The 13,706-nt window shown below is 39.1% G+C and overlaps 1 protein-coding gene across 1 annotated transcript in view; it reads left to right on the top strand.

Moving 5' to 3' along the window:
- The window catches only part of LOC148301645 (1-phosphatidylinositol 4,5-bisphosphate phosphodiesterase epsilon-1-like), an 80,536-nt gene that overhangs the window by 25,136 nt on the left and 41,694 nt on the right, over positions 1–13,706 (top strand). Inside the window, exons 11-21 of the mRNA XM_088272990.1 lie at positions 1,209–1,341; positions 2,409–2,600; positions 3,043–3,196; positions 5,071–5,193; positions 6,832–6,932; positions 7,243–7,362; positions 8,048–8,170; positions 9,788–9,918; positions 10,550–10,776; positions 11,663–11,793; positions 12,728–12,893. Coding sequence (XP_088129116.1) covers positions 1,209–1,341; positions 2,409–2,600; positions 3,043–3,196; positions 5,071–5,193; positions 6,832–6,932; positions 7,243–7,362; positions 8,048–8,170; positions 9,788–9,918; positions 10,550–10,776; positions 11,663–11,793; positions 12,728–12,893 — 1,601 coding nt within the window. The remainder of the gene's footprint in view (positions 1–1,208; positions 1,342–2,408; positions 2,601–3,042; positions 3,197–5,070; positions 5,194–6,831; positions 6,933–7,242; positions 7,363–8,047; positions 8,171–9,787; positions 9,919–10,549; positions 10,777–11,662; positions 11,794–12,727; positions 12,894–13,706) is intronic.

Genomic DNA, 13,706 nt, shown 5'->3' with positions numbered 1-13,706 from the left:
GCTCTCCTCGTCTTCAGGCTGTAGGTCCTTCTGTCATATACAGCGTCACCTAGGACATGCCTTTGAATCATGTTATCTTTCTGCAGCATCCATGAATTTAATGATCTTCCTCTAAATGTATTTCGAGGAAGATCCATGACTAATGCCTGGTTTACAATGTGATCAGATTCTATATGTGCCCATACCACCTCCAATTGCCTTTCCCCTACCTTACTATTGACACCTGTTACAGCCAGGCTTCCACGAATGCGTCAACTCTTTATTCTGCCTCTAAGGGACACTCCAGCTGACCACCTAAGCATTCGTATTTCAGCAGTTTCTAGTTGCCTAGAGTAGGTGTTATATATACATTGTCCAGCTCTCTCCTTTCAAGAACGTCATAAATCAAAAAACTTGATTTTTCAGGCGAACGTTTTTAAAGTTTAAAGATATAATACAATGTATTAAAAATAAATATCAAGCCACTTATTGAACTTTTTACCATGCAACAGATCTTTTAAGGTAAAACCTGAATGTTTTTTCTCCATTTGAAAAATATTTAGTATATTAAAATAAATAATTAAACGATACTTTTTCTTCAATATGCAAAAACAACACTTTCTGCCCTGTAGCGGGTAAATATTAAGTTAAAAATACGCCGCTTTTGCTGGGATATAGTACATTTTCTGGGCGTTCCGAAAACATGCACAACTGAGAATTGACGATTTTTTATATATATGATGTTGTTGAAAGGAGTGAGTGAAATGTCAAATATGATTGACGTAGGACGCCATTTGCATAGATTATAACATCTTCTGATTAATTTTACTGAACACATTTAAGGTTGACATAGTATTATATTTAAGAACAGTGTCCGTCGATGGTTACTTAACATTGGAAGGGACAAGGTGGAAAGTGAATTAATTAAAGTCCAGGTGTAATTATCACACTGAAAAACCTTAAAACATAAATTATTTTTGTATCTCCTGTATGTTATGTTTATAATCTAATCATCAAAAAAAATATATGTATATTAAAAATTTTAAAAAAATATATATAAACTTTGTATTACCATGTTAGTATTCGGCTCAACACAGGCCATGCCTAAAGAGCCGTAATACGTATAATAAATGTGTATATGAAATGAATATGTATATTGAATGTATCTATGTATTATGAAAATAAATAAATAAATAAATAAAATAAATAAATAAATTATTCCATGACAGGCGATTCGATTCTGGATCTCGGAGCTTCCGGATCTGACGTCAGCTTGAGCTGCAACCCGGAGGAAATGGTTCCCCTTATGTATACATCCTGTATACCCAACGATGCTGATTCGGGAATAGTCTCCGAAGAAGGGTGAGTGAAGAACACCATGTACAACATTTTGACGGTGTCCAAATACTTGTTTAAAAATGTGGATTATCTCCAATTATGAGTTATTTTCTGCATTATTTTTGGCATCTCAACATAGATGAAGAAGAAGGAATATGAAAGTCTGGGCTTAGGGAAGTCCACTGTCATAGGCTTGGTTAAGTGATCGCTTTACACACGTGTAATATTCACCAATTCTACCCATTGTTGACAACCAACGCTACTCAAATTTTTGGAACTTTTAGATATATTGATCAAACTCGTAACACAGTATGCTGGAGTTCACTAGAATAGAACGCCAGACCACTCTGTCTTTTCAAATAATCTTCGCCTCTTCCAAATTCACGCATCTGCTTATACATACCTGCCTATTATTCCTAGTCCTGACTTGACCACACCCAAGTATTTGAAATACTTGATAATGCCACGTTTTTCTCTGTCTTCCTCTTCTTTTTTTTCTAACTAAATTCGCTTCATAAATTTGTTTGTATTTATTTGTATTAGTTTACTGGAAAGTGCTCATCTCAGCCTTGCGCCCTTTCCTTATATCACCATTGGAACATCTACCATACATGGTCTTGCCGCACTGAGAGATGGCATCCCGACTGCATCCAGTCTACTCTCATCCTTCCCAAACCATCCCAAGCCGCCTTCCTTAGTTTGCTGGATAGTGCTCATCTCAGCCTTGCACCCTTTCCTTATATCACCATTGGAACATCTACCATACATGGTCTTGCCGCACTGAGAGATGGCATCCCGACTGCATCCAGTCTACTCTCATCCTTCCCAAACCATCCCAAGCCGCCTTCCTTAGTTTGCTGGATAGTGCTCATCTCAGCCTTGCACCCTTTCCTTATATCACCATTGGAACATCTACCATACATGATCTTGCCGCACTGAGAGATGGCATTCCGACTGCATCCAGTCTACTTTCATCCTTCTTTTGCCAACTAAATGGGGTATTTATGATCTTGTCCATTGAGTACGCATTGGAGACAGCATCCAGCCTGCTGTGGCTTGAATTATGCTCTTATCTTCATATCTTTTTCCAGTTTTTTAGATTTGCAGACTGTGAAAGACATGGTGATAGGAACGGGGAGGTTAGAATCCAGAGAAGTCCTGGAACTGTCTGCCGCTGGAAGAAGGCATGGGCTGGAAGACGTCCACACCTTGGGATTGGTCTACGGGAACAGCCTGAGCGATAATAGAACTATCTACATAATGCTGCCTCTCCAGACATACAGGTACAGAGAAATATCTCTTCTTCTTCGCTTTATGACAGGTGAGAGACAGATTTTTACCGATATGGCAACATCATATGTTGAACAGTTGTTGTAACAGCCACATACGTATAACCAATATGGCTCATGGCGGACACCATTCTACTTGACATCTGTAGTCACTCACTTTTTTAAATATATTCGATTGCATTTCTTAGACTTTTCAAATAATATTTAACATAGCTCATGGCGGACATCATGCTTCTTGACACTCGCTGCCATTTTGCATTATTCAATATTTTTAATTGCTTTGTTGCTTAATTTCATCGCTTCACAAGCATCGTGAGATTATACATACTGAAATGTGTATTTTCTCGTTTCTTTCTTTTCCATTTAACCAGCCTGAGCTACAGCACAGTGTGACCAGGTATATCTTTTATAAAATGGGATTACTTTGGTGTTACAGGGTGTGGAAGTTGGGGCTGCAGCAAGTTCTGCGGGCGCTCATGAGGCAGGCGGCGCTGATCGATGGCAGTCTATCCTGGCTTCGTACCACCTACACGAGGCTCTACTACGAGGACGGGTGCTGCTGCGAGCCTCTCGCTTCAGACGCTATCAAAGTAAATAAATACATGAATGAACGAATGAACTAACCAACAAACGAACAAACGAATGAATGTACGAATGAACAAACGAACAAAGGAACGAATGTACGAATGTACGAATGAACAAACGAACAAACAATGAACGTACGAATGAACAAACGAACAAACGAGGAATGTACGAATGAACAAACGAACAAACTGATGAATGTATGAATGAACAAACGAACGAACGAATGAATGTACGAATGAACAAACGAACAAACAAACGAATGTACTAATGAACAAATGAACAAACGAATGAACATACGAATGAACAAACGAACAAACGAACAAATGTACGAATGAACAAACGAACAAACGAATGAACGTACGAATGAACAAACGAACAAACAATGAACGTACAAATGAACAAACGAACAAACGAACGAATGTACGAATGAACAAACAAACAAACTGATGAATGTATGAATGAACAAACGAACGAACGATTGAACAAACGAACGAACGAATGAACGTACGAATGAACAAACGAACAAACGAATGAATGTACTAATGAACAAATGAACAAACGAATGAACGTACGAATGAAGAAACGAACAAACGAACAAATGTACGAATGAACAAACGAACAAACAAATGAACGTACGAATGAACAAACGAACAAACAATGAACGTACGAATGAACAAACGAACAAACTGATGAATGTATGAATGAACAAACGAACGAACGAATGAACGTACGAATGAACAAACGAACAAACGAACGAATGTACTAATGAACAAATGAACAAACTAATGAACGTACGAATGAACAAACAAACAAACGAACAAATGTACGAATGAACAAACGAACAAACGAACAAATGTACGAATGAACAAACGAACAAATGAATGAACGTACGAATGAACAAACGAACAAACGAACCAATGTACGAATGAACAAACGAACAAACGAACGAATGTACGAATGAACAAATGAACAAACGAATGAACGTACGAATGAACAAACAAACAAACAAACGAACGTACGAATGAACAAACGAACAAATGAATGAACGATAAAATGAATCTATGAATGAACAACAAACAAACGATGAACGAATGAAATAATGAATAAACAATGAATTGACAAACGAACGAGTGTGTCGGGTTGTGGTAACGGACCAAGAAACTCTGACTTAAGAGTCCGCGACACTAACCACGGGGCTAGTGTCGCGGACCCATTCTACCACAATTAGATACCTATTTCTAATAATGAGCCGCTTAGGCTCACAGAAATAGTAGGAAATTGAAATATTTGTGTTAATAATAAAACACACAAATATTTCTCTTTTTTTTAATAAAAAATAAAAACGAACGAAGGAATGAACCTACAAATGAACTAACAAACAAACGATACACTAACTTACGAACAAACGAACGAACATACGAATGAACAAACGAACAAACGAACGAATGTACGAATGAACAAACGAACAAACGAACAAATGTACGAATGAACAAACGAACAAACGAATGATCCTACGAATGAACAAACGAACAAACGAATGAACGTACGAATGAACAACCGAACAAACGAACAAATGTACAAATGAACAAACGAACAAACGAACAAACGATACCTGCAATCTACTTAAACGAACGAATGTACGAATGAACAAACGAACAAACGAACAAATGTACGAATGAACAAACGAACAAACGAATGATCCTACGAATGAACAAACGAACAAACGAATGAACGTACGAATGAACAACCGAACAAACGAACAAATGTACAAATGAACAAACGAACAAACGAACAAACGATACCTGCAATCTACTTAATACCTATCAGCTACCAGAAACCTACCTGATACCTGATTGATCTTGATTTATATAATTTACAGGCTTTTGGAGGTCGAGACTGGACGGCCGCAGGACTTGTCGGGTCATCCCAGACCAAAGGACATTCAAGCTGTGAACAATCTGTGACCTCATCGAATAGGAATACCTCATACATCAAATTCAAGGTAATTTATTATGTATAAAATATATTTCAAATTTCAACTTTCAAATTTGGCTATTCCCATCCCAGTGGGATGGAGCGTGACTGTGGACGGCGTCTTGGTAGAGCAGGAGGGAAAAGTTTAAATACCTGGCTGTGGACCTGTGTGCTCAGACGGATCTGCGATGCCAAGTGATGGGGCATCGCAGATCCGTCTGACTCTAAGTTAACAAAGCTGCAGCCATCTCAGGATGCCTGAAAAATGCTATATGGAAAAACCCTGAGATGAAGATCGGCAGCAAGATCAGGATATACAAAACTTGTGTCCGACCCATCATGACGTATGGAATCCAAAGTAGAGCAGACACCGCTGCCACAAAAAACGCGCTTAGAGTGTCAGAAATGAAGACTCTGAGAAGCATATCAGGCAAGAGTCTTCGAGATAGAATAAGGAACGCCAGGATAAGGGAAATATGCGAGATGGAAGATGTCGTTAGGTGGGGAAGGCAACGAAGGAGACAATGGTATGCGCGTGTGAGGAGAATGGAACCATCCAGACTCCCCCATATTGCACTGCACGGCCAACCCTAAGGTAGACCACCAAAGAGATGGATCGACAGCTGGGAATCCATATTGCAGGAGGCTAATCCCTCTTAAAAACAAGCTACAAAGCCTACACCAAGAAGAAGAGGATAAAATATATTTCTCAAAAATTAAACGCTTGTGTAATTGTATAATTTATTGAGTTTTATTTTATTACACATGACTAGCTTCGAAAACTACGGTTGTTTTCATCGACGGGTGATTCTTAAAACTATGTACATATATTTTTGTCCGCCTCCGTAGTGTAATGGTCAGCATGCTCGGCTACCATTCTGGAGGTCCCGGGTTCGAATCCCAGGGGAGGGTCAAATAATTGTAAGTGATTTTTTCACTCTAATATTTATTCAATATTACCCTGGACTGGTACCTGAAGCGGAGGGCAGATCACCTTTCCTTCATGTGTTAACGATCAAGATAACACTGCGTGTATATGATGCAGTACCCTATGCACCATTGGGGTGCGGATTAGGGGTTAATGAAATTAATTAATATACATATATATATATTTCATATACCCTTTTACTCGGATGTATGCAAGATCCGAACCGAATTATTTCATTTTACATACTGGGAGACGCCTGAAAACATAATTCACAATTTTATGCAGCTTATAATTTGAGCAGTTATTTCTACAAATTTCTTCATATCGCTAACTCCATTCAACAACGTCATATATCAAAAATCATCAATTTTCAGTTGTGCATGTTTTCGTACTGCCTAGAAAATGTACTATATCCCAGCAAAAGCGTCATATTTTTAACTTAATATTTACCCGCCACAGGGCAGAATGTGTTGTTTTTGCATTTTGAAGAAAAGGTATTATTTAATTATTTTTTTAAATATACTAAATATTTTTCAAATGAAGAAAAAATATTCAGGTTTTACCTTAAAAGATCTGTTGCACAGTAAAAAGTTCAATAAGTGGCTTGATATTTATTTTTAAAACATTGTATTATATTTTTAAACTTTAAAAACGATCTCCAGAAAAATCAGTTTTTTTTTTTATGACGTTGTTGAAAGGAGTTAGTGATACCTGTTGAGCATTTCTATGTATTTTCAGAAAAATAAATCGACGTCAGAATTGAAGAGCTGCTCACCGAAACTGACTTCACACTCTTCAGGAGCTAGAAGCGAGGACGAGGCATCACCAGCTAAACACAGGTTTTTAAAAAACATATGACAGAGCTGTGGTTTCAACAAGATGGCGCAACATACTTAAGACGAGCTTAAGTACTCTCTTATGGTAGAGAAAGTCCAAAAGAAGTTTCTGAGGTATCTCTACATGAGAGAGTACGGCCATTATCCTCAGCTATACCCGACCCAGTTCCTTCAGGGTATGCTTGGCTACAACAGTTCAGAGACTAGAACCTAGTTTGTATATTTTCGATAGGTGTTAGCTAGGTATCTCGTAAGTTTTCGATAGGTATTATGAAGGTTTATAGGTATTACATAGATTTTTTTTATTTTTTAGGAGTTCATCTTCAGCCAGCAGTGTGCTTCTCTACCGCAGACAGAACAGACACAGTTCGCTCACAACGACAGCCATGAGTTCCGCGTCGCCAAGCTTCAAAAGCAAATCTGTGACCGGCAGGTGAGACATGACCTCAACTACATTCAATTATCAATCCATAATCGATCCCTATGTGGAGCATATGGAATCCACAAACTGTCTCCAGGCTTTTAACTGTTATTTCTTGAATGTTTTTCGCAGAGACTTTGTGGCACAACTTCTAAACTTTATAAAATAAAACAACTTTATTTTGACCACTTTTTATTAGTACACTTTATCCAACCGGTTTCGATAAGAACCTTGTCATCCTCAGGGTTTATGTACTAATTCTAAAACACTGAAAAACTCATAGTTAGGTTATAGTTAATTACCCTTCCCTTACAATGCCAAAAACAATTGGTTTTTGGTATCGTAAGGGAAGGGTTTTAGGGTGCAGATATGGGTTAAAAAAATACATATATTTGATTATAATTTAACTGATCTCCGCCTTGTCCGCCTCCGTAGTGTAATGGTCAGCATGCTCGCCTACCGTTCTGGAGGTCCCGGGTTCGATTTCCAGGGGGGTTTAATAAATATAAGTGATTTTTTCACTCTAATATTTATTCAATATTACACTGGACTGGTACCTGAAGTGGAGGGCTGATCACCTTTCCTTCATGTGTAAACGATTGAGATAACACTGCGTTTATATGAAGCAGTGCCCTATGCACCATTGGGGTGCGGTAAGGATTTTATTATTATTTATTATTATCTTTCTTATTTCTAGCCTTAAGAGAGTGGAAACAAGCGAGGAGTTGTGGAGGAATATAAAGCAGCTTCGATCCGGTTCCTTTGGCTTCGACACCCAGTTGGATTTCAAAGACTTTGTGGTCCTTTTCAGGGCATTCAGGTGGGTTTGTCGAATTTTCAACACTACATCAAGTTTTCATATTATTTTTTGACATCTCACCAAAGATGAAGAAGAATATGGAAGTCTGGGCATTTACGGGGCTGACGACCGTCATAGGCTGGTTTAAGTTATCACCAATTCAACCCATTATTGACAACCACACTACTCGAATTCTTGGAAGTTCTACAATATATAAATTAATCAATTTGGGAACATTGTTCTTGAATCACTAGAACTTCACTAGAGACATCTATAATCCAGGATTTGGACCTCACATACTAGTATAAGAGTTTCTACTCAATAATAAGCTTCTTTTTATCTCACCAATAGATGTCTCTAGTATAGTTCTAGTGATTCAAGAACAATGTTTCAAATTGGTTCATATATGGTATATATAGAACTTGAAATCTGGATTATCTCCAATCAAAGGAGAATTTGAACAATATATATAGAAGTTCCATGAATTTGAGTAGTATGGTCGTCAATAATGGCTAGAATTGGTAAATGTTACATGTGTGTAAAGTGATCACTTAAACCACCCTATGACGTTCGTCAGCCCCGTAATTTCCCAGACTTCCATATTCTTCTTCATCTTTGATGAGATGTCAAAAAATAATATGGAAAATAACTCCCGTAATTGGAGATAATCCAGATTTTGTGAACAAGTATTTTTATTTGGACACACTCAAAATGTTGTAAATAATTCAAACAATGATACTTTTCTTTTAATGCTGCTGGTTGAGTTAGCTTTTTATAAAGCAGAGATATTAATTTATAACATTTTAAATGTATCCTCGGTGGTTGGAGCGCTACGTGCAGCGCAGTCAAGGGACAACTGGAGAAGAGTCATTGCGAGGGTCACAACCCTCAGCAATGAGGAATAAGACGGAGAAGAAGTGTATCCTAACTAACTAACTAATTAACCATCTGCCTACCCCTGCGGAGAAGCGGCGTGATGGTTAATTAGTGAAAGGTGCATTAAAATCAGTTTTAGCAAATAAAAATCTATCAGCGGAAGCTAAACTGGCAGTACACAATGGAGTTCTGGTTGCAACCCTTATGTATGGAAGCGAAGCATGGAGTTGGCAAAAGAAGGATGAAAGGAGACTGAATGCAGTCGAAATGCGATCCCTCAGACGAATGTGTGGCAAAACGATGTTTGATAGATGTTCGAATGATGAAATAAGGAAAGAATGTAAGGCTGAGATAAGCATTATCGATAAAATTAAGAAAGGTGTGTTGAGATGGTTTGGACATGTGGAGCGTATGAGTGAAGAAAGAACGGTTAAACAAATTTATGAGGCGAATGTAGTTGGAAAAAGAAGCAGAGGACGACCGAGGAAAACTTGTCACAATTAGGTGTGTCAAATACTTGAAAGCGGCCGGGTCAGGGGTCGTAATAATCGTCTTGTATTTATGAGGAGATGCATGAATGTAGAAGAGGCAAAGAATGTTTGCAAAGACAGTGGTGTGGCGTTCGATTCTCTCTGCCTACCCCTGCGGGGAAGCGACGTGATGGTAAATTAGTTAGTTAGTTAGAAGTGTATCCTACAAAATTTTGTCATAGACACAACAGTGCGTCCTAATCCTTATTCATCTGGGTGTTGTCTCTTCCAGCCTGATGATGAGAAAAGACCTTCGAGACCTGTTTGACCAGCTGGCTATGGCGCGATACGGGAAGCCTTCCCTCTGCCCAGAGAAGTCCAGGAGCTCTCCCGAGCTGTTCAGAGTCAAGGTTCCAAAGAGTGGTAAGAAAGAAAGAAGAAACTGATGGAGATGGAATTGTAGGACTTATAGATAAGAGTAGCATTTATTATTTAGCTTCCATATCGCTCACTCCTTTCAAGAACGTCATAAATCAAAATTTGCCAATTTGCAGTTGTGCATGTTTTTGGAATGCCCAGAAAATGTACTATATCCCAGCAAAAGCGGCATATTTTTAACTTAATATTTACCCGTTACAGGGCAGAAAGTGCTGTTTTTGCATTTTGAAGAAAAGGTATTGTTTAATTATTTTTTTTTAATATACTTAATATTTTTCAAATGGAGAAAAAACCTTCAGGTTTTACCTAAAAAGATCTGTTGCACAGTTAAAAGTTCAATAAGTGGCTTGATATTTATTTTTAATACATTGTATTATATTTTTAAACTTTAAAAACGTTCTCCTGAAAAATCAAGTTTTTTGATTTATGACGTTCTTGAAAGGAGTGAGCGATATGTAGAACATTTTTTTTTTTGCAGAGACCCACCAAGCCACCTTGTGTGTCTTGTCGTGGAGTTCTTTTTTTATAAATTTTTTATTGTTTTTAACGATTTTAACCTAATAAACACACAAAAAATTTGTGTGCTTAAAAAAACATTGTTACCATGTTTCTCCAGGACTTTTGACCCGGAACGGCTCGCTGGACGTGGAGCTCTCCGGGGACCGCACGGCCCGCAAGCGCGCGCTGGAGGGGCTCGCGGCGGCCAGCGTGGCCGACGGGGGCGCGGCGCTTGGCCCCGCGGAGCTGCCCGGACGCGTGGTCACGCTGGCCACGCTGCACAAGTTCTGCCAGACGCGGCAGGGTGAGGATAATACGGAAGAGGAGCTCAAGATAATTATCCAGGTACATGGTAACTAACTAAACATCACGCCGCTTCTACGCAGGGGTAGGCAAAGAAGATAGAACGCCACACCACTCTGTCTTTGCAAACATTATTCGCCTCTTCCATGTTCATGCATCTCCTCATCCTCCTCACCCGTCGATTATTTCAACTCCTAACCTGACCGCTCCCAAGTATTTGACATACCTGATCATACATACATACTATATAAATGTTTATATTTTGTATTTTGGTATTGAAGTGAAGCTGGAATGATGAAGTGAAGCTTATAATTTTGATATTGCAGGGAAACTTATAATTTTTATATTGCAGTAAAGCTTGTCCGCCTCCGTAGTGTAATGGTCAGCATGCTTGCCTACCGTTCTGGAGGTCCCGGGATTTTTTCACTCTAATATTTATTCAATATTACACTGGACTGGTACCTGAAGTGGAGGGCTGATCACCTTTCCTTCATGTGTAATCGATCGAGATAACACTGCGTATACATGAAGCAGTGCCCTATGCACCATTGGGGTGCAGTAAGGGATTTATTATTAAAGCTTAGAATATTGAAGTAAAGTTCATAATTTTGATATTGCAGTGAAGCTCATAATATTGAAGTGAAGCTATTAATTTTGATATTGCAGTGAAGCTCATAATATTGAAGTGAATCTCTTAATTTTGATATTGCAGTGAAGCTCATAATATTGAAGTGAAGCTCTTAATTTTGATATTGCAGTGAAGCTCATATTGTAGTGAAGCTCATAAAATTTATGTGAAGGTCATAATATTGATATTGCAGTAAAGCTTATAATCTTGACATCAGAGTGAAGCTCACAATTTCGATATTTCAGTGAAGCTTTTAATTTTCACATTGAAATGAAGTAATTTTGAATCATTTTGTTACAGAGGCACGAACCGGATCCGACTCTTCGGCTGGAGAACTGCCTCTCGTTTGAGGGATTCGCTCGCTACTTGACAGACAAGGAGAACTTTGCCTTCATTCCGGAAAAATTCAGCCAGCAAGCCGAAGAGCCAAGGTACATAACACATTGTCCACTATACATCCTAGTATGCCCAACTGGCCATCATACTATCCTTATCTTGTAGATGTACCTTCTGTACAATTCTCGGGAGAGGAAACTTCCCATTCCTCCACATAACAGATTACTCTTCAGTCATTTCTGAACTGGAACAGCCCGCATCTCCCCACCAAGAGTGTGCCTTCTCTGTACACCTTCAGGAAACTATCTATCAAATAATACATGGCCGAATGATGCATATTTCAGATCTACCCGTTTCTATCATCCATTTATAATAAATAGCTTTTTTATACTTAGTTTGGTTACTTAATGACTTTATGGATAATAACTATATCGTAGATAATAAACTAATCACAAGTAGCCGCAACACCCAATTCCCATCTGTACAATGTTTGCAGGCGTCTCTCGCGCTCTACCTAAAGTAAGCAAATAGAACGCTCGCAAGCGTCTCCCGCTCTCTACCGACAGTATGGAAAAGGACCCTAATTATACTCTGGCAGTCTGCCGCCCGACCCTCAGTATACTAATCACAAGTAGCCACAACACCCAATTCCCATCTGTACAATGTTTGCAGGCGTCTCTCGCGCTCTACCTAAAGTAAGCAAATAGAACGCTCGCAAGCGTCTCCCGCTCTCTACCGACAGTATGGAAAAGGACCCTAATTATACTCTGGCAGTCTGCCGCCCGACCCTCAGTATACTAATCACAAGTAGCCGCAACACCCAATTCCCATCTGTACAATGTTTGCAGGCGTCTCTCGCGCTCTACCTAAAGTAAGCAAATAGAACGCTCGCAAGCGTCTCCCGCTCTCTACCGACAGTATGGAAAAGACCCTTTTAAGCATTTCTGGCAAACAATCTACTAAGTATACTCTACTTAGAGGTGCTTTCTTGAGTTGTGTGAGATGATGTGACCTCGTTACTCTTCGCAGTGCGTCAATGTCTCCGAGCAAGGCCCAGTCAGGTACGCAGAACTCCACGCCACCCGATGACAGCATGGATGGCCCCCTGAGCCAGTACTACATCGCGTCAAGTCACAATACGTATCTCACGGGACACCAGCTCAAAGGCGAGTCGTCCGTGGAACTGTATACGCAGGTAGGAGACTTACCACTCTTAAAACCACTATATATGATAGATGTTGGAATAGCGAAATAATGAAGGAATGCAAAGCTGAGACGAGCATTATCGATAAAATTAAGAAACGTGCGTTGAGATGGTTTGGACATGTGGAACGAATGAGTGAGGAAAGAAGGGTAAAACAAATTTATGAGGCGAATGTAATCGGAAAAAGGAGCAGAGGAAGACCGAGAAAAACTTGGCACAATCAGGTATGCCAAATACTTGAATGCGGTCAGGTTAGGAGTTAAAACAATCGGCAGGTATGTATGAGGAGATGCATGAACGTGGAAGAGGCGAAGAATGTTTGCAAAGACAGAGTGGTGTGGCTTTCTATTCTCTCTGCCTACCCCTGCGAATTGTGATTGGTAATTGAAGTAGAGGAAGACCGGGTATATAGCGAATATATCTATGACAGTCCGAATATATCCAGGAGTTCCGAAAATTGAGTAAAGTGGCTGTCAATAATGGGTAGAATTGGTGAATGTTACACGTGTGTAAAGTGATCACTTAAACCAGCCTATGACGGTCGTCAGCCCCGTAAATGCCCAGACTTCCATATTCCTTTCATCTTTGATGAGATGTCAAAAAATAATATATTTAAAGTGATTTTAAAACAAATTTATATTTTAACTTTTGTAGCATTTGTACTCTTGAACAGTAGGTACAAATACAAGCATTATCGATAAAATTAAGAACGGTGTGCTGGGATGGTTTGGGCATGTGGATCAAATGAGTGAAGAAAGAATGGTTAGACAAATTCGTAAGGAGAATGTAGTTGAAAATGGGAGC

Source organism: Brachycentrus maculatus, unplaced genomic scaffold, assembly GCF_059751285.1.
Source record: "Brachycentrus maculatus isolate JH-2025_06_01 unplaced genomic scaffold, ASM5975128v1 h1tg000534l, whole genome shotgun sequence".
NCBI lineage: Eukaryota > Metazoa > Arthropoda > Insecta > Trichoptera > Brachycentridae > Brachycentrus > Brachycentrus maculatus.
This window is presented reverse-complemented; position numbering and strand designations above follow the sequence as displayed.